The sequence below is a fragment of the Myodes glareolus genome, chromosome 12 (assembly GCF_982192425.1).
Source record: "Myodes glareolus chromosome 12, mMyoGla1.1, whole genome shotgun sequence".
NCBI lineage: Eukaryota > Metazoa > Chordata > Mammalia > Rodentia > Cricetidae > Myodes > Myodes glareolus.
This window is the reverse complement of record NC_142037.1, coordinates 67,036,822-67,061,786: the sequence shown is the minus strand read 5'-3', so window position 1 is coordinate 67,061,786 and position 24,965 is coordinate 67,036,822. Positions and strand designations below refer to the sequence as shown.

The 24,965-nt window shown below is 44.0% G+C and overlaps 1 protein-coding gene across 1 annotated transcript; it reads left to right on the top strand.

Annotated features, from left to right (window-relative positions):
- The first annotated feature begins 3,866 nt into the window (after positions 1-3,866).
- On the top strand, positions 3,867-6,149 carry Pou4f1 (POU class 4 homeobox 1). Its single transcript, XM_085698221.2, has 2 exons — positions 3,867-4,102; positions 4,771-6,149. Exons 1-2 carry the CDS (start codon positions 3,980-3,982, stop codon positions 5,908-5,910), a joined length of 1,263 nt encoding a protein of 420 aa, XP_085554347.1. The 5' UTR covers positions 3,867-3,979; the 3' UTR covers positions 5,911-6,149.
- Positions 6,150-24,965: the final 18,816 nt, after the last annotated feature.

Here is a 24,965-nt window from a genome sequence, read left to right as displayed (position 1 = left end):
GTGCTCTGGGCCTTTGAGTTGCCCATGAACGCTGGTCCCTCTCTGAGCCTGGACAGTGCCTGTAGATACGTGACTCCCAGAGTCTGGGTAGTACTGCCTGCAAGACCTGGACTTCCCTGTGTCGTTCCCACCACACCTGCAACACTTGTTACCCTCTTCCTGTGGCTTCCCCCTGCTCACAGACTGTCAACTCCTGGAGAGCAGCCATCGACTTAGAGGCTATACCAGAAACTTACTTTCCAGCGTCCTACTTCTTGGAAGGAAAAAGCTAATATCCAGATGGACAACAGGGGCCCGTGCACATCCTCCTGGGTGAAGGGTGGGGCCAATGGAAGAGAGTTCTCCCCAAGACTGAGCAGGCCCTAGCTCTGGTTCCCCCTTGTGTCCTCACTCCAGCTAACCAGCGTGCTCTCTAGTTCTGTAAAGTGGTATTGCCAATGGAAATATAAAGCCAGGGCTGCCAAGAGAGGAGGAGAAAATTAATTAATGAGGGAAAGAAATGTGTCTCTGCCTGAGACGATAGATCACCCCCCTCCCCATCCCATGGGGCAGAAATTCCTTGGAAATCAATAGCTGGGCATTCATTACCCCTCTCCTGATAAAATGCAAAGCTATGAGCTGGGGATGGAGAGAATAGCTTGTGTTGGTCATTGAATAAGAAGGTGAGGGGAATTGTCCCAGAATCCATGCCAAGGTGCACACCCCATGTAGGCACCATTAGCACAGGCAGAAGCCAACTATTTAGAGCAGCCGCCAAGTCAAGCCAAGAACACAAGGCGGTGACATATGGGAGGGCAAAGCCCTCAGAAGAAAGTGTTTCAGGGTAGTGTGGAACTGAGGCTGTACAGCCTTGGGCAGGATGGCTCTCCAAGCATTATTGTGCGCTTCCCTGTGTCAATCTCTCATCACAAATCCCACACCTATAGCACACACACCCTCTTCCTGTGGCTTCCCAATGCTCACAGACTGTAAACATCTCACAAATTACAGGTCCTTTTTTATCTCCGGGATCTTGTACTGTCCCAGATCAGGGATGAGCAAATGGCTAAGGAAGGAAGATGAAGATAGGAGCTACTCAGGGGACTATGAAAAGAACATTCAGGGTGCATCTGCCTGGGGCAAGCACACCCTGGTCCAGTCTCTGCCTTCTTAAGGAGAGCCCTTCACCGATCTTGCAATCCCCCATCAGCCTTGGCTTGTTGAACACTTCCTGACTTTTTTTCTTGTCCCTGGCCCCTTCTCTTTTTTAAACACAAGTCTTATTTGTTATATCTCTGTTTGCTACAAGTGTCATGGTGGAAAACAAATGAGCCACGGATGACCTTTGGATTGGACCCATAGTCCCTGTATTTCCAGTCCCAGCAAAAAGGACAGGGCAGAAGTCTGGCCTTACTCAGAGAAAGAAAAGTACCCCGATTTCAAAAGAGAGGTGCCTTAGGAAGGTCGTCTTGGGATGGTTAGCCCCTGACTTCAAAACATTGCACCTCCCAGCTGGGTCAGAAGGGTGAACTGAGGTTTGCTTGGGGTAGGTAAGGACACTGTGCCCTCCAGCCCCCTCCTGATGGATCCATCTGGCCACAAACCTACCCTGTTTGCCTTTCAGTCTGTCCTGCACCATTTAAGGTCCCTAGAGGCAAGCATTTCCCCAGGACCTGGGAGTTCAGACTGCTGGAGCTTGCAACTAAGAAGGCAGGGCATTCTGTCCTACACCCCACAAGCCAAGCAAGGACCCACTGTAGTGGGTGTCAGGAAGGATTAGGTTAAGCCCGGACACCCAGTGGGACAGGCACCATAGAACTCACTCTTTCCCTGTGCGTCGTTCCGCTCTTGGTCCACTCCCGCTGAGATAAAGTTGCATTTAGCGCTCCCTGGGGAATCACATAATGGATGAAGAAGTGGCTCCTTCTTGCACCAGCAAATGAACATCCTTCTCACTTCCCTCTCAGGCTAGAAGAAAGGGAGGGGGTGGGAGGACAGAAAGGAAAGAAAAGAAAGAAAACGCTAGTGACGCCTGTGGGCTTGTCTTGCAATCTGAATAACCCGAGTAGGTATCCTGAAGACGTACACGTTTTAAAGCAAAGGAAAATAAAATCTACTGGACTGCAGATTTAGGTTTTCAGAGGCGAGATCTGCCCTTTGGTGAAAATGCAGACCTCCTTGGTGTGTGAGTGATCAGAAAGATAATTTATCTGATCTCTGCTTCCCATAGGCAGTTTCTTGCCTCTCTCAGGCTCTCTCGCTAGCAGATGTGATAACATCTGGACCGTTATTATCACCCTAGGCAAGAACTGTGTCCTTAGGGACTTAGGCACCCGAGCTGAGGCTCCCCTGAGAGGTCCTTGATCTCCCTGCTACATGAGAGTAATATAACAGGTTGGTTAATTGATTTCTTCTTAGGTCTGATTTCGCAGGCTTATTATCACTATTATTAAAAACTGGACCAGACAGGTACCAGTTTGTTCAATCTGATTTGAATTAATATTTTGAGTCACAATTTCCTACAGGTTAGCGTCATCCTGTTTCAAGGGAAAAAAAAAAACAATATAAGCAGGCACAGATAAGACGCCAGGGGCCAAAACGATGCTAAAGAAAGTTCTCTTTTCAACATCTTATTCTCTTTTCTCTGAAGTGATTTTCTTTTGCTGGAGTTTCCAGTAAAAAGCGGTGTGTGTGTGTGTGTGTGTGTGTGTGTGTGTGTGTGTGTGTGTGTGTGTCACAGGAGAGAAAAAGATCCCTGGCTACACCCTGTTAACTGTTTTTCCCTTTTGATGACTAGAAGCCTCAGATCACCTATCGCTCCTTTGAAAAGTGAGTTTGTACACGGTTAAAGGAGACACACAATAAGAGAAACGCACAATTCCATTTCAACAGCCTTTCCTGAGTAGAAAGCACATGCTCCTAGTGGCTCCTAAGTGACTGTCACTGGTGGTGCCTGACACAGTTATATTCACAACAACAAAGTATGCAGAGAAATTAAATTACGTGGAAATCAATAGCGTCTGACTGCTTCAAACAACTGTCTGTCACGGCTATTCTCCAAGAGCCTATTTATAAACCATGAAAGAACCAGATTCCTGCAGCATAAAAACAGCATCTTCCACATCGCCTTTCTGTGTTGTTATTTTTCTCCATATACAGAGGAACGCGCGGGCATAATTTAACATACAAATGTCTCTCTGTATACATTATATAACAGCTTGTTAGGCACCCAGTCGTGGAGGTGTGCCTAATAATACACATATATTCTGGACAGGCGACTGAGTGGGAGGAAAACACACAGAAGAGTGCCTGCATCCCCTGTCTTCCTCCAAAAGATGCCTACCCTTAGACAATAGCTGGCCTTTCTGATCTTTGCAGACCCGCGGTGGAAAGGTGAGGCGCGCAGTGCGCATGCCTGGCCAGCTACAGGTGCATCACCTGCCTCGTCCTGGCTGGTGGTCACTATAAGAGCGGCTCCCACGCGCCGCCGGTCGCTCGCGGGCGGCTCGACGAGCGAGCGAGCGAGCGAGCGAGCGAGAGCGCGCGCGCTCGCCCAAAGCACGGCGCCGCGGCCGGGGGGGAGAACGCGCGCCAGACAGACTGAGACAGCTGATGCCTGTCAGCCGCCGCGCAGCGGGGCCGCGAGCTCTCGCGAGAGCTCCCCGGGCCGGCCGCGAGAAGTGGGGCTCAGGTGTAAGAGGAGTGCAGCCCGTCGGCGCGCTGGGCTAGAGCTCTTGGAGGAGCGGGATCGCGAGACCTGCGCGCGGGCGCTCTGCGCGGTCGGCTCGGAGGCTGCGAGCCGGCGGGGGCAGTAGCAGCAGCAGCAGCAGCGGCGGCCTCAGCAGCTTCAGCAGCATCAGCAGCCCCGCGGCGAGGCCAGTGCGAGCCGCCCCGGGCCGCTGCGGCCGCAGCCTCGGAAGGGAGGCCGGGCGAGCCGGCGTGCGCACTTTGCTGCGGACTTTGCGAGTGTTTGTGGATATTTCCATGCCAAGGCGTCAAGATGATGTCCATGAACAGCAAGCAGCCTCACTTTGCCATGCATCCCACCCTCCCTGAGCACAAGTACCCGTCGCTGCACTCCAGCTCCGAGGCCATCCGGCGGGCCTGCCTGCCCACGCCGCCGGTAAGCGCCCCCCACGCCCGCGGCCCCGGCCCGCGCGCACGCCCCCTCCTCCGCTCCGAGGTGCTGCATGTCGGGGGGCTGCCGTGGGCCGCCCCGGGTCCCGCTTCGGCGGGCGGGAGTTTTTGTAGAGGGACCCCGCTGTGTGGCACGTGTGGCCAGGGGAGCTTCAGGTCCTGTTCCGTCGGCCCGTGCCTCTGTCCAGCGCCTGCCACCAGCGGGCAGCTCTGGGGCCATGACTCTTGACTTTGCTGCACTTTCTCTGTTAATTTCACGCCTGGACAAGGCGATCTCTATGCTCGCTCGGGTGTGTAACACGGGTCTTTAGCTTCGAGTTACATCTCCGTTTCTTCTTTTTCTTCTTTTCGTCCTTTTTCCGTCTTCCGTTCCCTTTCCCGGAATGTATCTCTGCGTCCCCTTCTACCCTTCTCCGCCCTTCGCTGCTGCCCTGTCCCTCCCCTTGTGTTCCCCTGCTCGTTCTCAACACGTCCTCCCCACTCCTCCGTTTATCCCGCACTTCCACCCCCCGTTGTTGTTTTGGTTTCATTGTGTTTGCCTTTTGCCTGTGCTTTCCGGTTTGTGTGTTTGTTTTATGTGGCTTTTTTTTTTTTTTTTGGTGTTGTTTTTTTCCCTTTTTCTTTTCTTTTTGGTTTGGTTTGTGTCGCCTGCAGCTGCAGAGCAACCTCTTCGCCAGCCTGGACGAGACGCTGCTGGCGCGGGCCGAGGCGCTGGCGGCCGTGGACATCGCGGTGTCCCAGGGCAAGAGCCACCCTTTCAAGCCGGACGCCACGTACCACACGATGAATAGCGTGCCATGCACGTCCACGTCCACCGTGCCACTGGCGCACCACCACCACCACCACCATCACCACCAGGCGCTCGAGCCCGGCGATCTGCTGGACCACATCTCGTCGCCGTCACTTGCGCTCATGGCCGGCGCGGGTGGCGCGGGCGCGGCGGGCGGTGGCGGCGGCGCCCACGACGGCCCTGGGGGCGGAGGCGGCCCGGGGGGCGGCGGTGGCCCGGGCGGCGGCGGCCCCGGGGGTGGCGGCGGCGGCGGTGGCCCAGGTGGCGGCGGCGGCCCGGGCGGCGGGCTCTTGGGCGGCTCGGCGCATCCGCACCCGCACATGCACGGCCTGGGCCACCTGTCGCACCCGGCGGCCGCGGCCGCCATGAACATGCCGTCCGGGCTGCCGCACCCCGGGCTGGTGGCCGCGGCCGCTCACCACGGCGCGGCGGCGGCGGCGGCAGCGGCGGCGGCCGGGCAGGTGGCAGCCGCGTCGGCGGCGGCGGCGGTGGTGGGCGCGGCGGGCCTGGCGTCCATCTGCGACTCGGACACGGACCCGCGCGAGCTCGAGGCGTTCGCCGAGCGCTTCAAGCAGCGGCGCATCAAGCTGGGTGTGACGCAGGCCGACGTGGGCTCGGCGCTGGCCAACCTCAAGATCCCGGGCGTGGGCTCGCTCAGCCAGAGCACCATCTGCAGGTTCGAGTCGCTCACGCTCTCGCACAACAACATGATCGCGCTCAAGCCCATCCTGCAGGCGTGGCTGGAGGAGGCCGAGGGCGCGCAGCGTGAGAAAATGAACAAGCCCGAGCTCTTCAACGGAGGCGAGAAGAAGCGCAAGCGGACTTCCATCGCCGCGCCGGAGAAGCGCTCCCTCGAGGCCTACTTTGCCGTACAACCCCGGCCCTCGTCGGAGAAGATCGCCGCCATCGCTGAGAAACTGGACCTCAAAAAGAACGTGGTGCGGGTGTGGTTTTGCAACCAGAGACAGAAGCAGAAGCGGATGAAATTCTCAGCCACTTACTGAGAAGGGTGTGAGGTGCCGGGTGGGGCAGACTGGGGAGCTGAGGGGTGCGTTTCTTCTTCCTCTGGCCTACTTCCCCTCATTTAGAGTGTCCGTTATCCTGCCTGCATTTGGGGAGTCCCCTTTCTCCCCCTTTCTTCAGCTCCACTCTGCACCCTGCCCCAACCGTCCCCCAGCTCAGAGGACCAGGGGTGTTGGATGTGGAGAAAGTATGGGATGACAGGAGACAATTGGGGGGCAGTTGGGTGAGCAGGGCGTGGTGGGGGGGAAAGAAAAGCAAAGATTAGAGCCGGGGGATTTGGAGGAGCAGGATGGTTCTGGGGATTAGGGTGGGGGGAAAGATGGGGGAATAACTGGGAACGAACCGTTTTCTTGACCAGAGACACTAATCAAAATCATCTGGGGACCAAGAAACTATGTACAAAGACAAAACTACCAACCACCACCAACAAAACAGAACAAAACATAAAACCCTAGACAAGTAAAGAAGGGGTGGGGGAGAGACAAAGAAAGATGCTTTAGAAATTGAAGTCCGGGGGAGGGAGCAGCATTCTGCAGCTTCATTTGCCCCAAAGGAAGAGAAAAGAGCAATAGCATTTCTACCACCGCCCCAACTCCGCACACACAAGTGAGTCATAAATGAAAACCAAACAAGCTGGAGTGTGAAATTCTACATAGGAAACTAGCTGTTCGGTGTTTAATTTGCCCTTCTAAAATCTCACACCCATCCAGCCATACCCTATTTGATTTATTTCTTTTTCCAAAGAGATTGCAAGGCTTTGCTTCAGCTCAGGAAGGCGCTGGAGCTTAGCTCAAAGGGGCTTGGGAGGCCGGCTGGTTGCTTACACTGAACCTTCTTTTTCCAGGAACGCGGTGGCCAAAGTCCTGTGGCCTGGTGTTGGTCAGGTGAGACTCTTTAGGCGATGAGAGTCTAAAGAAACAGAAATTATCGCTCTGAAATAAATGCTTTATTCCGAGATCATTAATAATGATTACAGTATGATCTTTCTTTTTAATTTTTGTTCCTGCATCTATGAACAGATTATCTGAAATATTTTTTTTTTCCTCTTAGCCCCACTTATAGAACTTTACCTTAGCTGGCCCTTTGCTTTTCAGTCCAGATTCAGACTATCCACTGACACTCGTTGCTGTTAATTTAAACAGAATGATAGGATGACAAACCTTAGAAGAGGAACTTCCTCCTGTTTCCAGTTTTCTCCACAGAATAAGAATCATCTTACTTTTTCTAGGGCCCTTTTTTTCCCCCTCTTGGAGATCATGAAGTGGTTGAAAAGCTCAGAAGTTTCTGCTTTCATTTGGGGGCAGAAGTTGGCTGGCTGTCAGATTACCTTAAATCCCAGAAGAGAGGAAGACTTTTAAAGATTTAAAGACCCTCTCCTCGGCCTTATTTGTTTCAAATAGGTCTGCACTTCCCTGGGGAAAGCAGAGTGTTTGTTTCCTTCTTCTTGTTGTTGCTGTTGTTCAAAGATCATTTATTACAGGGCATAAATGTTGAGTTGCAAAAACCTTAATTTGCACTATGAGTTTCAAAAATAGAAAGTCATGTATGGTATTTAATACTAACAATCCAAACTGCTGGTGGATTTTTTTAAAAAACGAGAAAGACAGTTGAAGGTGGTTTGGTGAAACTCCTGCTTTGTGTACAAGATATTATTTGGATCTCACGTGGAGATGGTTTGTTACTATCATTTAACCATAAGTAAAGGTGAAAACAGAACAAATGAAGGGGGGAAAACGGGACTGATTAACAAGATTAAAATCATGCATGATTTGAAAGGTGCAGAAAGAAATACGACTAGGTCTCACTCTGGTTAGGCGCTGTTTTAATTATGTTGTATATCATTGTTTGCAGCACAAACATTCTATGCATTTGAAACTGAGCACTAAACTGGGCTAGCTTTCTGGTAGACCGTTTTGTGGATAGTGTGATTTCACAGTCTACTGCCTGTCTCCACGGAGAACACAACATTATTGTAAATATTTTCTTTCGTGCACAGGCTCACACAGTGGTTACATACTGCCAGTGTTAATCCTGCAATGTCTCACTAACTGTCCCTCCTGTCCATGCTATGTCTGCAGAGCTTTCTCCTTGGTTGTGGCTTTGCTCCCCCCCCCTTCTATCAGAACCATTTCTGTACGCCAACATACAACAGGGAGCTGTGTCCCAGTACAAATAAAACATAACTGAAAGAAGAGCAGTTTTATGATTCGGGTGAATTTTTGTGTTTCCATTGAGCCAACTCCTGGTAGAGCTGTTCAACAAATGAGACACAACAACCAAAAAAACACCAAACCAACCAAAACCCAAATAAATGAAACCTTAGCTAAACAAAAACAAATGAGAAGGGAGACGAAAGGGACATCAAAATAAGTGAAGGGATCATGAGATAGCTTTTTTTTTCCCCCTACATCAGAATTAGCTTTCAGAAAACTGGTGCTCTGAGTAAAATGAATTACTTGCCCATTTTTTAAATCAATTTTTACATTTAAATTACAGAAACTCTTAAGCCACAGCACTCGGTTTGGAGTGGTGATGGGAAGTTGTGAGCAGCAGGGCACCTGAAAAGCTTTTAGGTTAAAGGTCAGGGACGCAGGCATCTGAGGCTTAAATGTGCTGTTCTACTCAAAAACACTTCTAAAAAATGTTGCAACTAAATGACTTTTTGTTGAGAGTTAATAAATTTTAAAATTATCCTTTGATTTGTCCAGATAACTTGTCAAATGCTTCTCTTCATTTAGAACATATTGCATACCACTTATTGCTCCAGAATGAGAAGAGATTCTCTATTTTTGGTGACCTGGGACTAGATCAAATGCCAAATGTACAAACTTCCTTAGTAGCTGGGACTATATCCTCTAAAGTCATATCCTATTTTAGCTAAATCTTTTTAATTTCACCGGCATATCTGTGAAAGAAAAGTGATGTTCAGAAAAGAATAGTACATTTTAAAAAGGTGTGATTTTAAACAGTTGTTAATATTTTAAAAAAAACACTAGAGGTATTTTTAAAAATAGATCTCTTCCATCAAAATTGATTTGTTTCTGTTATTGCCTTGAAATATCATCAGAGTTTCTAATAAAATGCATTTGTAAAAGAACACATTATTTTATAGAAAAGTATGACCAGATTTCATTGTTGGAGATCCAGGAATGAACAAATAAAAAGATTTACAAAGGTTGTTTTTCTAATAATCTGCTCCAACAGAAATGTTGCAGGCATACACATTTGTATTATATAATAATGGATGATGTATGTATTGAAAATTTAAGCATTTGTTTTGTATTAAGTAAATCCTTGCCCAGTAAAAAAAAAAAAAGACTATTATGTTAATAAAACATCATGAAAACGCATTGCTTTGCAGGGTTTCCTATTTTATGTAGTAGGAAACCGTGCAAAGCAAAACAAAGTTTTGCTTTCTGGCGAGTGGATGTATATATGGCAGGAAGGGATGATACGACTCTTATGGGTCTCCTTTAACTCTCAGCCCACGGAAAATTTTAAATCAAAACTCCTGAAGAGAGGGCAAAGGTTTGCCGATCTGTGGTTGTTTTGGTTTTCAGAGTTCCGAAAGTCCAGCACTTATTCTAAGGGGATTTTCTCCTGCATCTGCTAGCGGTGGAAATCAAAATGTGTGGTTCTGAAATCTTAAAGAACACAAGTTTCAGAGGATAAGGAGAACTAGACACTGATCTTGTTTTAGATTCTTAACACTCGCAGCAGCAAAGGGAAAGAGAAAATATGCATTAAAAGCACCTGCCACAGTAATGCTACCTTCCTCTTAAAACTGCTTTCCGAACTCTTCGTGGGATTCTGCTTTTTCTGTAGATCTAACAAAGGACGACCTCAGCATCCATCAGCTAACTTCTGGATAGATTTTTGTCTTATGCGTGTTCTGAAATTACTCTCAACCTCAATTATAAGCTGTTAAATAAACCTTAGGCACCCACTGCCGTGATTGTATCGGTTTTTACTTTCTTGTGATGATAAAATTGCGTGGGTCCAGTTCTTACACTTGGTCTCGCTGGAGGAGGACCCAGCGCAAGACCCTGATGGCGGTAAGTCCTAGTCTTAGGCTCAGATTCACCTTTGTTGTACCTTGGCCTCTCCACTTGACTGCCACCTGCCCAAACACCCCATCCATCTTGCAAATGGGTGAACTTTCCTTATTTAGTGTTTCAAGTATAAACAAGAGCTTTAGACGGGTTAAAAACCAGGTTTTCCAACCTTACTCTAAGGGTCTTGATGGCCAGAGGTGAGGTGACGATCACAATTATACTGGCTAATGTTCTACCATCACTATCATTGGGACACCAGTCTTAGCCACATGGGAAGAGCCACATAAACCTGTCAGCTGTTTCAAAGGGGGCCACCAGCTTAATTGATTTAAAAAAAAAAAAAAGCAGCTGAAATCAAGTTCTCGTGGGGGCCTTTTTTTTCACCTGCGAGATAAGCCTTGTCGCAATAATTACGTTATTTAATATTTGATCAAATCTTCGCGCCTCTGCGACTTGAGGCGCGCAACACGGCCGCAGTAGTCCAGCCGCGCACGTGCGACGCGGACACGCAGCCACCCAACTCAGGTTGGCTTGCCCTCTGAATAATTCATGGCCTGAGAGTTCTGGAAATTAATAAAATGAATGATAACAAGAAGCTAATTAAAAACTTTCTTAATTGTTGTCAAGTCAGCTTGATGGGAAACAGCCTTGGGTGACTCCATCCTTGAAAACCGGCGGGTTGCGGAGGGTGGCGCTGGCCGTCCGAGAGCTTCTCCAACTCCTTGTGGCTGCGGAAACTGCTTGCGGGGCTTTCTGCTCCTCGGCAGCTGCCTTTTGCAGCCCACCCGCTTAACTTTCCACTCGTGGGCCAGGGGGTGCAGTTCCGAACCTTAGTAACAGGGCCTGTTTCACCTAGTCGGGGTCCCGCCTTTCTCCCCCCACCCTACCCCCAGACGTGAACTTCTTGCTTTCCCTTTGCAAAGCCCTCCGAAGCCGGGGTCCCAGAGCCGCCAAAAGCGCGGTTTTTCGTCAATGGCCAAGTGACCTTAGTGTGTACTGTGTGTTGGCCTCCACCGCCAGCCTAGATAGAGACCCCGAGCCCCAGGTTTCTAGTGGCCCGTCCAACAGCTAGCACTTCGGTCCGGGTCAGCATTCAGCTAGGTACCGCAGGACACGAGTGGGTTAAGAGCCCAAGGCCAAGGCAACCCGCGCGCGTGCGCACAGGTGGCCACCGAGTGCTGACTGCGGCGGGGGTGAGTCCAGGCGGACGCTGAGCGCGTGGAGCGCGGCGGGGGAGGGAGCAGACTCCGCACATGCGCACTGAACGCACCCCGTCCTTGAGGGAGTCAGCTGCGGTTCCGGTTTTTCAAAATTAGGCGCTGTCAGAGGTCGAGTCCCTCTCCAAAGTGTCTTTGAGGTTTTGGTCTGAGTGAAAAGGGAGAAGACTCAAACCTAATTTTGGTTAAAAATACACTCTCGACATCCCAAGTTGCCTAAGTCAAAAGTCAGCTAAAGGATGCAGAAGTTTCAAAATTGGTTTTGCACGTATTTTGTTTGTTTTGTTGTTATTTTAAAGAATTGGATAAATGCGATCTGACCTAGGCAGTTTTGTTTTGTTGCCAAGACGCAACTTGACCAATGCCCTGCTACCAGAGCGAATTATTAGACTAGGGAAGACTTATACCTGGGCGAAAGAATTGGGCTGTTAAGGTTTTCGACCCGCGGAATTCGGTGAAATCTTAAATCAAAGTGGACGAATTTAGGTCTGAGAGAAATCGCCAAAGCCCTTGCGTTCTCCCTCCCATTCCCGGGTGCAATGAGGAAGTGCGCTCCTGCTTGTCTCCGTGGGAGGTGGCCAACGGGAAATTTAGAGAAAGAGAGGGCTAAAGGACCGGGTGAAGAGAAGCGGAAGGGACTGACAGAGCAGGCAAAGGAGGAATGGAGAAGAAAGAGACCGCGCATTTACCGAGTAAAACGAATTACAAGCGAAAGTTTGTTTAATAACTCCGACTCCTAGCCTCAGCACAGCACAATGTATACAAACTTCCGTAGACGTGAATCAGAATAAAACAAAACGTTGACAATTTCCAGCCGCGGAAACTCACTTGCACAGGTCTCTTCTCCCCCGCCCGCCCCAGCCAAGTGTTGACAATAAACATTTAATGAAGGCAGAGACCTGGCCGTCTCCAGACAGTGTCGGAATACTTTAAGCAGACCATTAGCACGGCTTCTTCTACTTCAAACATCGCGCGGCACAGTCTTACATTATTTTTTTTTTAAAAAAAATTACGTGTGAAATAAATAATCCGTTTACAAGGCTATCTTAAGCGGTCTGCAGGAGTTCTGATGCCCCTGTACTTACTAACAGAAATACTTACTAACAGAAACTAACTCGCTGTAGATTACTCGCGCTTAAAAAATGTTAAATACAGTTAATGCAATATTAATCGCCCTTTGGTGATATAAAATGCAATATTTTCAGGCAGCTATTGAGCTTTTCCAGTGGAAGAGCTGATGAAAAGAGTCACAGCTGAATAGTGGAGAGGAAAAGCCTGGTATTTATTGCTTTTGTTTGGCTTTTGGCTACAGAGACAGGAACCTTCTAATGGGGTAAGGACATTTATTTTATCTGCAATCTATTGCTGAGAGAGCAGGGGCGGCAGATGGGGCTGGTGCGGTATTCACAGTGTAATTTAGAGCAAATCCTAATAACTAATAATGATTTATGTTAATTTTGATCATCTATGCGACTTCACCAAATCGTTGTGATAAAAGAAAGAGAAGCTAAATGCGAAGAGGGCTCTGAGGCTCATTGGTTTGGGAGCTGGCGTCCTGGGCTGCGCAGAATCTTAATCTGCATTCTGTTTTAGCAGCGGAAATGTAGGTATTCGAAAAGGCAGGTAGGGTACCTTTGACGGGGTCCAGAGGTGTTTCGACCAGGCTAATCTTTCTTCTCAAATCTACTGAGAATGTGAAACCTTTGAGCGACAAGCGCCCTTCACCCCAGTTTAAAACAAAACATATGTTTCAGTTGTTTTGTTTGCCTATATTCAACTATAAAGAATCTCATGTGAGGGTGGGGGAGTTCTTGGGACTGGGAAAAGTGGGGAACAACTAACTGTGCGCTAAGCTAGAGTCTTTCCAGAGAATCATCTTAGTGGCTAGGTTTGAAATGAGTTTAAGCGCGGTCAGCAGTCTGGAGCGCACACTGCCATGCCTCACGTAGAAGTTCTTTAAACGTAGTACCAAACCCTGATCTTTATCTTCTGACACTTGTTTGCCAACATCAACTTAGGGAAAGCTTTTCGGCCTTCACCACTCATCTCTACCTTCCTCCTAGAAATCCCCAGGTTTTTAAACTTAAACATATCTCTTCTCTCTTGACTCCCTTGGTCGAGTGGCACCGGAACAAAACCCCGGGGGCTGCCAAAAGAAAGCAGGTTCTTCACTGAAAACCGGACCGTTTTAGGCTACCGTCCCAGCCGTTTTAGAAAGGGAGGGTGCGCCTTGCTCCTGGCAATTTACTTTCTCGGTTACCTTTTGTGGATTTTAACGCCTCGGGGCTATAGTTTGAAAGTGAAACAGCTTCAAAGCCTTGCCTTATTAGCTCTGTATTTGAGAAACCCAGAGATGAAAACTACCTAAAAGGTTTAATAGGGCGGAACAGTATTTATTTGCCAAGCAAACAGCAAGAATGTAGTTCAAACGCCTTGCAGTGGCTTCTCAGCAGGAGGCTGGAAGGGCCAGAGCCTGGGCAAAGCGAATTTCAAGTCTCAGTTCTGAGGTTAACGTGAATCAAATAAGCTGGGAATGAGACGATTCCTTTGATTTCTAATATCTCCCTCACCCAAAATTTATATAATCGAATGTATACTCTCGGGGTTTGCTCCATGTTCTTGAGTTGTTGTCAAGACTTTTAGTAAACTTTGAGATTTTTTTTCCTTAGGAAGATGGGTTATCTCTCTGAGGATTTGCTTACCAATATATTTAAAATATGAGCATACATTTTCATTATTTTTCTATTTAAGGGCCACAGTTGTAAAACTGCATTTGATTTCTTCTACTAGAAAAAAATCAAGCCACAAGGTTTAAAATAAAGTTTAGAATAAAGTCTCCCTTTAAAATTACATGGTTTGTGTTTGCTTTTGGAGAATATCTTTTAGTAACTGTACCGGTACTTTACTGCTAGTATTCTGGGTATAAAGAAGACTTTAGGTAAAATAAATCTTTAAACAAAATAAATCCAGGCAGCTGACGCTGGCTGTTTGCTGATGCGGTACTCAGGAGCTGAGCCTGTTTGTGCGCTTGAAGCTGAGCCGCCACGTGCATATCCATAGACAAACAGATGTAACCAGAGCGGTTTTTTTTCTTCAGTTGTTGCTGAATGTAACTGAATCTTATTTCTAAATTTCACTCAATTCCGTCTCAGTGTTTCAGCACCAGCAGCTACTCCCCTAAAGTGGAAGAGTGGTTGGTACATTATTGAAACTCTCTATCAAACAGCTCTGGGGTGCAGACTTTCCGCAAATGCTGGCTCTCAATGAGGTCTGACTGCACATAAGCCCCTAATATGTTAATGGCCGTAGGGGATGCCTAAGGTACTATCTCAAGCTGCTTCGCACACCATATGTCAGGCCGTTAGCCACATGGATCTATTAATCAAAAGGAGCTGGAGAAGGAGGGGAAGCTCTTGGAAAGGGGAGGGGGGGAGGGGGAGGGGGAAAAAGATGGGGGAGGGGAGAGGAAAAGAGAAAGCATTTAAAACCCTTCCAGTTACTTTTCTTTTATTTACAAAAGGAATAAAAAAATATTTTTAAAAAATCAATGCAGTTTTTCCTTGTATTCAGTGGAAGACTGTTCACAAACGTCTACCAAGGAATTAGTGTTGTGTCTGGATGTGGTGTATAGAAGGAAATTTTACCTCAAGGGTCCTGTCTAGGGTGCCTGTATTTAACAACTTTTATAAGCAAGACTCTCTAGGCACACACACACAGACACACACACACACACACTTTTTTGTGATGTGTGTTGTTTATAGATGAATTTTATTATAACTGTAGGAAGAGTGGGGGGAATGTTCATTATAGGGCCACAATAAAGGCATTGTGGGAAGTGTCTGGGGATTTATAATGAATATGTAATACATTAATATATATCTGCATGGGCGATGTTTTTTTAAACCACCTCTAGTTCCTCTGACACATTTACATTTTACGTTTTTGCCCCTTCCTCTAAGCTGACTTTATAATAAATTAAACCTCAGACTATCCAGGTGGGAAAAGCATTAAATAAGAAAACATTAAAAAAAGAAACATCACTCCTCTCATTTCTGCTTTGGAATATCTCTTTCCTTTCAATGTTTGAAGTATGTTTCAATTATATATTTAGTTTAGAAAGTTTGTGTAACATTAGAAATAATTCTACTCAAAATGAAAAAGCTATAAATGCTGTGCATACTAAACTCTAAAAGAAAAAAATAAAAATTGGCTAAATAGTGATAAATTCATCTATCATATGGCTAGAAATACATAATTATTAAATAAATAAAATGATTATATTAATTTTTAAAAGGTTAGAAACTATACCAGACACAGAGCAATGGAAGAAAAAAATAATTCAGATAACTTTAAAACTTAACTTTCCTTCATGTTCAGTCCTACCTGAAGCTAGAGTAAATATAAAATCAAAAGTCAATTTGTATTTGCTGTTTTCATTGATGGTGAGGATAAATGACATGAAAGGTTACCAAATTTCTATTTAAAAATCTTTAATAAGTGATATAACCTGGGATAAATGCTATTGAAAATGTCCTCTTTTAAAATATTGCTGTGATTAATAAGCTTATACTGAAGAAGTGTGCATGTGAGTATTTGATGTGTGTACTGATCGCTTACATATACTTGAGAGCATCCTTTCATATACTCCGGAAGACCTCATAATTAGCATATATACTTGCAACATCCTATTATGTTGGGTGTGCAGAGAAGAAAGGTAGAAGAATGTGCTCATTCAAGATTTAAACATACAATAACGGCAAGAGTGAGATTGTGTTTAATTATATGAAACAAACATTAACTTAGTGCTATTACAGTATTACCAAATACAGGTGTCGTACTTTGTTCTGTGTGTTAGATCTGTGTGCTAGTTTTACAGCTCCCCAAAAGCATCGGTCTATCTTAGGTACAGGGAAAGGTTAGCATTGGCATCTGCTCTAATAAAGACTCTGCTACTTTAGGTTGTTTGGTTTGACTGGGAAATCCTAAGTGACTCAGTAAAAGAGAAAAGGGGGTGGTTCATTTGAAAATGGAGAGTTCTAGTATACAAAACTGAAGTCAGTCTGTAAATGTGGAGAATTCTAAAGCACACTTTCATCCAGGAGATGATGAATACGTAAAGGTGGATCACCCTGCTTGCAAGAGTAGCTAGGTAGGGAGAAACACTTTTTATCTTTAAATTTTGGTGCAAGCCACTAGCCTTTATTTCTTCCCCTGTAGTTAAAAGGTAGCCCATATATCTGTCGCTTTTGGTTTCCAAAGACTCGTAACTTAATTCCTTCAGGCTATTCATCAGCACAGTAATTAAACTAGCAAATGGATGTAAATAAAGTGAAATTGGTTTCATGACAGATGAGGCAAAGAGGCCTCTGACATGAAACAAGGCAGGACAATAATGATTTCAGCAGCATCAGGCCGTGGAAGGAACCCCAGCTGGATTTATTAGGTACTGCGATGATTTGCTGGAAGCGGGCAAGACATGAGCACTCTTTAATTTGACAGGAACTTTGCATCCTAAAGAGCATATTGAAATATAAATCTGGAAATAAATTCCGGCAATTGTAAACAGAGGTATTTTTGGGAAGACGAAGCTATCCAGTGTCTGTTTGTTTTTGAAAGATCAATTCTCCTTCCTAATAGAAAGATTTCATTTGTTGCGAGTTATTAGCTAATCCTGGGAGCAACAAGGGGCAACAATCTATCATGTATTTCTTTGTGGTGGGTTCTATTGCTAGTGCAGGTTGATTTTTAAGTTGCTAGGTGTACTTTCCAGGGAGGTCACCTTGCATGGTCGATTTTTAAATCCAACATAGTGAAAACATATGTTCAGTTTAGGGGTCCAGGCTTGCATAGAAAGAGAATATAGTAGGCTGGGAAAGAAGCCTGGATGAGTGATTTATTTTCCAGATTGGCATTATTATTGCATTTAAATAAAGATCTGACTCAAGTTTATGACCTCTAGTGGTCTGAGGCTGGTCACCCAGAAAGCAAAATTCTGATTACAAGAACATGCTATCTCAAAGTCTTAAACAAGACAAAGCTTTAAAATCAGATGTAGTTTTTTCTCTATACAACAAGAAGCTCCATAAACCAGAGGCAATAGTGAGAATCATGCCATAAGAGGAAGGAGACATTAGAAAAATAAGTAAGAAGAAAGAATGTATACTTGGTGGGGGCAACAGGACACAAAGGGAAGCTGAGTCCCCCTCCCTCTAAATAAACACGTCATATATAAAATAGATAAAAGACATTTTTTTCACACCAGAAACAGATTAGTCTCCTTATCCATGAAAGTACCAGAAGTGAACTGCTATGTTTTTAAATGTACTCTCAATTATTTAAAGTTTCTTTCAGAAGGAAAGAGATAATAAGTTCCCCCAAATCTTCCTTGTGAGGTGCCTGAGCTTCCTTAGATGCAAGCCAAAATTTCAGCACCTCGGCCAGCGCAACCATGGGCGTGCTGCTAGTAATGCTGGAGAAGAGAGATCCATATCCCTAAACTGTGTTTGTAATTTAACTATTTACCAGTGAAATCTGATCTTCAACTGAAATGCTAGCATGTCCTAAGTTCTCAAACTACACAGAATTATGTTTTATGATATTAGGAACATAAGGGAGAGTATGTGACCAAAACAATAAAAAAAGGAAGAGAAAGAGAGGAAGGAAAAGAAAGAAAGAAAGAAAGAAAGAAAGAAAGAAAGAAAGAAAGAAAGAAAGAAAGAAAGAAAGAAAGAAAGAAAGAAAGAAAGGAAGGAAGGAAGGGAGGAAGAAAGGAAGGAAGGAAGGAAGGAGGGAAGTAAGAAAGAGGGAAGGAAGGAAGGAAGGAGGGAAGGAAGGAGGGACAGGAGAAAGAAAGGAAGAGAGAGAAAGAGAAAAACATTTCATGCATTCTCCTTCCATTATAATTGTTGGTGACTTTCAGACCAGGAAAGAATTTATTAAGAAACTCAGTTGGCTTTCTATTTGAGGCTGTCTCCTTTTTTTAAACAGAAAAATATGCCTAATTATTTTAAAGTTCCTTTCCAATCGTGAGATATAGGCAAGTCCTTTAATTATAATACAGTATGAACAGGGGGAGCATATGGAGGAGAATGTCAAGAAGAGGGTGCTAGGGGCAGCTCCTCGGAAATCTGTATTCATTTCTGGCTCTTATTTGTTCAGTAATCTCTACCATCATAACTAAATCTTGAAGCACTGATGTAGTTCGAGTTGTTGTTGACTTAACGTCAAAATTCAATCACTGGGGGTTTTGCATCAGCCAGGCTACTTATTTGTCTAATAAATCCGTCATTTTGTAAGAAAAATATTTGAGCAGCCGTACTTGACCTCTTGGTATCCACAAGTCACATTTATTTCTCCCGGTTTACAAATGCAAAATCGAGATGATCATCTAACACCCGAGGAACTGTGTTGATTTCTGATTGGATTTTAGATGGAAATGTCTATTTTAAATACCTTGTGATTAAATTGTACACATAATAGAATCCATGCATTTTAAACTCATTCCTGCTTGGAAACCTAACAACCTAGACTGCTAGTCATACATACCGATGCCCCCTCCCAAAAAAATAGGTCAGACCACCCCACCCATGTTTTTTCAATAAGTACTAAAATTGACGCATAATTGGAAGACTTAACTAGTTCATTTTGACTATTTCCCCACACTCCCCAATGGGCATTAGTTCACCGTGGAGCAGAGAGTACTGTAATTTATGCAGGAGAGGGGAGGGTTTATGATCTCAGTCTCAGAGATAAGGTACACAGAACCAGCCTGGCATTTCCAGTCCTAGGGTTAGAGTCTTGAATCTCCTGGTAAACAACTGAAGTTTAAGAAAATTCATATTGCCATCTGTTAACATTAATTAATGGGAGCAATGTATTATAGTTGCTTGAACTAATTTCATTTTCTCCCAGCCATGTGCTTAGAAATTGCTAGAGAACACCCGCCTCTCTCTCCCCTCTCCCCTTCCCTGTAGAATATTTTAGTGTAAAGACTATTTTACAACTTAAGTATCTCCCCAAAATCTTTGTCGTCAAGTTCTTTCACAGAGTTTCCCTGTTCAGTGAGAACATTCCATCTCTCTGTGGTGGAAAGAGCCTTAACAGAAAGAAAATTAAAATCTGAACCAGACCAGAAGACTAGTTTTGCCAGCTAGTATGTGACTCAGAGCACTGGATATTAAAACTGGAACAAGTGGTTACCCGTAAGGCTTATTTTAGGTTTAAGCTTGCAGTCCCGATGTGTGTCTGGGAAAGGGTGTAGAGGAAACTGATACTTGTGACATTTGCTCTCCCGCCCCCCCCACCGTGCTTTTTGCCCTGGGTATGTGTGAGTGGCCGCCTGCTTATGTGAGCTGTTCAATAACTACGGAGAATGTAAAGAAAGCGACATGAGCTTGTTTGGCTCTGAAATCGCTGCAGTGGTTGGAACTCACATAGAACAGATTTTAGATCAAAAGTGGTCAACAAGGGGTCCCTGAACTTACACCGCCTCCATCCTGTGTCTTCTCTAGGTCTGCACTTCTCTGGCCCTCATGACCTCTAGCTGAGTTTGGAGACTTTTCTCCCTTGTTCACTGTACGCTGGAAGTTCTGAGACCACGGATTTCCCAGAGAGGCGAGGATAGGGGGTTTCTGCTGTTACCGTCCCTCCCTTTCCACAGTCTTGGTCATAAGGAGCTCAGTCCCAGAGGTAGTAGAGTCTCTGGGGAGGGGCTCTGGTGCGGTTTCTGTGTTGGACAGGGCTGTAGTAGGAAAGTTTTCCCATGCGAGACCTGTGAAACTCCAGAATGTAGTCTTTCCCATGGGTGTATTCCCCACAAAGTCATAGGGGTCATAGCCCCAGAACTTCTGTGTACTTCTGCATATGACCCACATTACCTAGAGGGGTCGCTAGTGAGCAACAAATGGGTCCTCAGAAGAGCCCAGGCAGGAGATAGAATTCCTGCCTCAGCATATTTGGAGCTTGCTCCCCAAAGCTTAGGAGGTTCTTGGTGGCAAGATGGCCATCCGAGAGGCTACAGAGATCTAGGACACTCTTGCCTATAGGAGTCATTTCTGAGCCTTTCTTATATCACTTCCATTTCCAAGCTGGCCCTCCTGATTCCGGTAACTTCATTTCCATTTTCCTCTCCTACACCTTAAGGCATTTAACACATTCAAAGTAAACACCAAATCAAAAACCAAAACAAAATAAAAATCCTCAAGTCGTTACCCAAACTTCCCTCTGAAACCAGTTGCCAGCACACACAGCTCACCGTTCCCAGGCTCTGGAGATCTGAAAAGGCTGGTTGTGTGGCTAGGTTCCTCCGGAGGTCTGACCAAACTCCTGTCATAAGGGAGTAATTCTTGAGTAGTGACAAAACCAGACCGAAGTGAAAAACTTTTCCAATATTTGTTTCTATCACAACAAACGTGAATCTTTCAGAGGCATCCCTACTTCCCAATGCTCCCTGATCTCCCAGAAGTTATGGAGAGAAACAGAGGAGCTGTTCTGGATGTCTTTGACTGGGCCTCAAGATGTGGGCCCTTCTGAAGAAGCCCTACTCCTTGAAAACAAGTGGGGGCAAGTAGGGATATATCTGGAATGGACTAAGGCTGGGGGCCAGGTTGCTGTGTGGGGCAGAGTTTGCTTGGTTTTGCGCTACTCATTAAAGTTGGGGCAGGGACTTTTGCACTCGCATTTCTGTTTTTTGTTTTTTGGTCTGTTTGAGTCAATGGTTCTGTCAGAACAGTGTTGGAAAGTTGCTGTTATTTTCATGTGCAAGGCCTGAGCTACTCTGTGAAGGCAACTGAGAAAGAGGCGTGGTTCGAAAGAGGAGGTCAGTATGTTTCCAATGTGGATAGATTTTAAAGCTCTAAATTGGATGTAATTTGTGGGCAAACCCGTATTTAAATGCTCAAAGAATTCTAGATGTGGGATAGCGTTTTTAATGGTGGCAAGGTTAATACCCAGGACTTCTGAGAGTCAGTTCTAACACCTGGGCTCCGACTCCAGCCCCCACTTACAGGGTCAAAAGTTAGTAGTCAGCTACAATAAAGTAGCTTCAAGCTTCAAGTTTTTAATGACAGGAGAGTGCTCCACCAGCTTGGAGATACCAATCTTAGCTTGTGAAAATAGATGTTCAGCACTGTAGCTATTAAAAACTTATAAAATCTTAAATCAATATGAATTAATTTAATTATGATTTGTAATTGCATTATGCATGATCAATTTGAAACACTACTTTAAAGATAATTAGAGTTGAGGGCTGTCACTCCTGACTCCCCTAATAGCTTAATGAAAAGGAATGTCATACACTCTCTACCTTTGGGTTAAACCTGTAAATTACACTAAATGCTTATTTTCCAATAAAAATATGGTAAAATAATTGTACACTTTATAGACATATTTTATGACTCAATTGTAAATGTGTAATGGATTTTCTTGGTGAAACTGTATTCTGCGTTTTTTCATGGGCCTAGTTAAGTATGTATTAGGGTTGATTGAGCTGTCAGTATTTTTTTTCAGGATCAGACCTCAAGGATTTGAATGAAGACTAACTTTTATGTAAAAATATCATGCTATCCTCGAAGCTTGTGCCAAGAGGTCACTGCAGATGGAGGTCCTAACTTAGCATAATGGGCTTAACATTTCCATGACATCATCAGGGAATCTGAAAGAGTCTAAGGATAATCAGAGTGGTCATTCAGGAGAAGAATAAATATTTTATGAGGATATATAGAAGACAGGAAAGATGGTCAGAAAGGTGATTCTCAGCTCCTTAGAGTTTCAAGAATGAAGCGTTTCGGCTATGCCCTGAATTAGCTGAAAGCTGAAAGACCTGCTGCGTATCCCGGAATTAGCCAGATGAATTTGAGAGGTTCAGAAGGGGACGCGTATCAGGGATTCATTTATATAAGATTGCTTTTGTGTCCCTAACTTTTCATGCATTTCTCAGTATGAAGGATTTCTCCTTTATGTGCTAGCAAGCAGGAGTATACATACAGTCAGTACTCTCCTGGCCCTAATTTTCTGTGTTGGTTTCTTAATATTTTCTGGTACTGCAAGATAGGCTCTTTACTTTTAAGACAATTATCGAAATTATCAAGAGCATGTTAGAAGTATTTGTGAATTATGTAAAACCAGTAAATTCATATTTATTTTTTTCTTCCTTTTGCAAAATGATATTTTATTATCCATACTATAGGTCTTGATAGGTTAACCATTATCTGCCTTCAGATTTCTACTCCCAACTGCAGACAGATATTTAAAAATGTGCATACAGAAAGAAATAATAAAAAGCACACAGAACTACATAGTTAATTTAAGCATTTTCTCAAAATGATGATTATGCATATATTTAGTTTTTCAAGAGAGAGTTTCTCTGTGTCGCCTTGGTAGTCCTGGAGATAACTCTGTAGAGCAGGCTGGTCTTGAACTTACAGAGATCCACACGCCTCTGCCTCCCAAGTGCTGTTTGCCACCATGCTGTGCTCAATGTGATCATTTTTTATCAGACTCCACATGAGCAAAACTAAACAATATGTGGATGTTTTAAAAGTAGTCACATGTTTTCCATCTGGTTAGTCAAGTTCAACATTATTGTTTGTCTTACTTTAGATTGTGTGCATTAAATGTCTGATATGGATCATTAAAAATGTCCTCTGGAATAAATACTGGGTCTTCTTGAGTTTATGGGTTCTTTTTTTTTTTTTACAAGAAAATTCATTTGATACTTCTAACACAAAAAAATTTAAATTATTTGCTGCAGAAGACACAAATGCATTAAGTTGTGGGAAGAGAAAGTGAAACATTTTAAACTGTAAAAAAATAATGTTTTCTCTGAAAATCTTTTCATTTCAACACAGTCCCTATCCTGGACGGCTCAGAGGTTGCCAGGCCATGAGGGCATCCCTAGTCCGCTTCCTTTCTGTAGCCTCCGTTTGTGCCCCTGGTTTTTCAGCCATAATAGTGCCTTCTAAAAGAAAAGCTTATATTTTATTTTTGTATTTCCCCAAATGACTAACAAAGTATATGTGTGTGTGTGTATAATATATATATATATATAAATATATAAATGCTCTACTATATAATATATGTATAAAGGTATATGTATGTGTAAATATGTGTTATTATACACATATATAGTAACTATATAGTTACTGTATAGTATGATCATAAAACATCATACATGTTCAAGTTAAGGAACACAAAGTTTTCCCTTATAATCACACTGAACACACATAAATGATAGAGTTTCTTGCTCCTCTTTCCAATAGTGCCAGTTCATACTGGTGTTCTCATCAAGGCTGGCGAAAGGCAATTCCAACCATTTACAGCTGGGCTTCTTTTCATTACTGGGTTTGGATCTTAAAATTAGGTTGTATTGATTTGAATTTGGTTTCACAAATGCATACCATTTTATTTGAAGTAATTTAAATAAATTAATATTTTCAGTGTCATAATTTCTCTATAGAATTTGTGTTATAAATTTCTGTGCAATTATGTCATGTCATTTCAATTAGTTATAGACTGCTTCCATGATCAAAAGCCCCAATCTCTTGACCTGAACTGCAAGTCCACTCCATTATTTATGCTGTCATGGGCAGATCTTGTGTTAAAAATTTGGCATTATGTGGTCACCAGATATTAACTCCAGAGCGTCTGTGAATGATTTATCCTTACTTTCCCCTTTGCGCAGCCAGTGAACATAGCACTGTAGTGATGGCTGCAAGTGGGCCAGTCAAAGGCCAAATGAATCATCCCTTTATCAGATGCAAAGTTGAAAGTGCCAGTTAGCAAGTTTTGATTCTTGGTACTGGGGCTCACCGAATTTTGTTTTCTGATCTATCTTATGATGCTTTAGAGTAGGTACTGTGGTTACAGAAGACCAACACCACAGTTTGAAAGGTGCTAGATCCTAACTCCTTTCATTGTAGCAGAGTAAATTTTATAATTGACACTATAACTAGATCAGTGCATCAACTAGAGTAGTGTTACTTTGTGAAACGCTGTTAACTAGTGGTTTCCAATGTGAGAAAGAGTTAGTAAAGCTTTTAGAACAGGAAATGATGCTTGTTATCATGCCACAGAAACATAAATGAGGTTGTTTCTGTTTTTAAATATAAAATTTAGTTTTCATTTTAAAACACCAAAGAAGTTTTATTTGAGAGGATTGTTGTACTTCTACTGCCTGAACTGGAAAAATGCCTCTTACCCTACAAGTTTTTCTTTGTTTATATAAAACAAAAGATAACAAAGCCAAAAAGAAACCTGCAGTATTTTAGACCTAAACTTTTTTTATGTATTTTTTTAACATCAAAAAAGCCCCAAAGGGTAAAAGAGCTGGTTTGGGGCATGTACATTAAATTTCATGACTTCCAGCCATAGTGACCAAATATCTTGTTAATCAAAATCCATATTCTCTTCTTATTTCCAGCTGTTTGCCAAACAAAGAGAAGACAAAACCTCCACACTTGCGCATTTCTACATTAAATGTGGAAACATTAAAAAAATTAGATTAGGAAATAGAAGAATATAATGACCTTACGCTCAATCATATGCTGCCAGCTAAGTGTTTGAGACTGAAAAATTGCACTAATGAAGCTATTTGAAGGCTTTTGTGGACAACTGCTTCCTCTTTGAAGATTAAATGAATGATGTTGATGTGATTAATCTTAGTACAGGGAGTGATGCAGCAGCTAGGAAATACCTTGGTGATTTTCATAATTAAACTGAATCAACATTTCAAAGAAATGCCAGTGTTATCGCTTGTATATTAGAATT

Bases quoted from the DNA above. Each gene is read 5' to 3' on its own strand.
- Pou4f1 (XM_085698221.2), top strand. From the start codon at position 3,980: ATGATGTCCATGAACAGCAAGCAGCCTCACTTTGCCATGCATCCCACC. The intron at 4,103-4,770 runs GTAAGCGCCCCC...TGTCGCCTGCAG, and splicing joins CCTGCCTGCCCACGCCGCCG to CTGCAGAGCAACCTCTTCGC.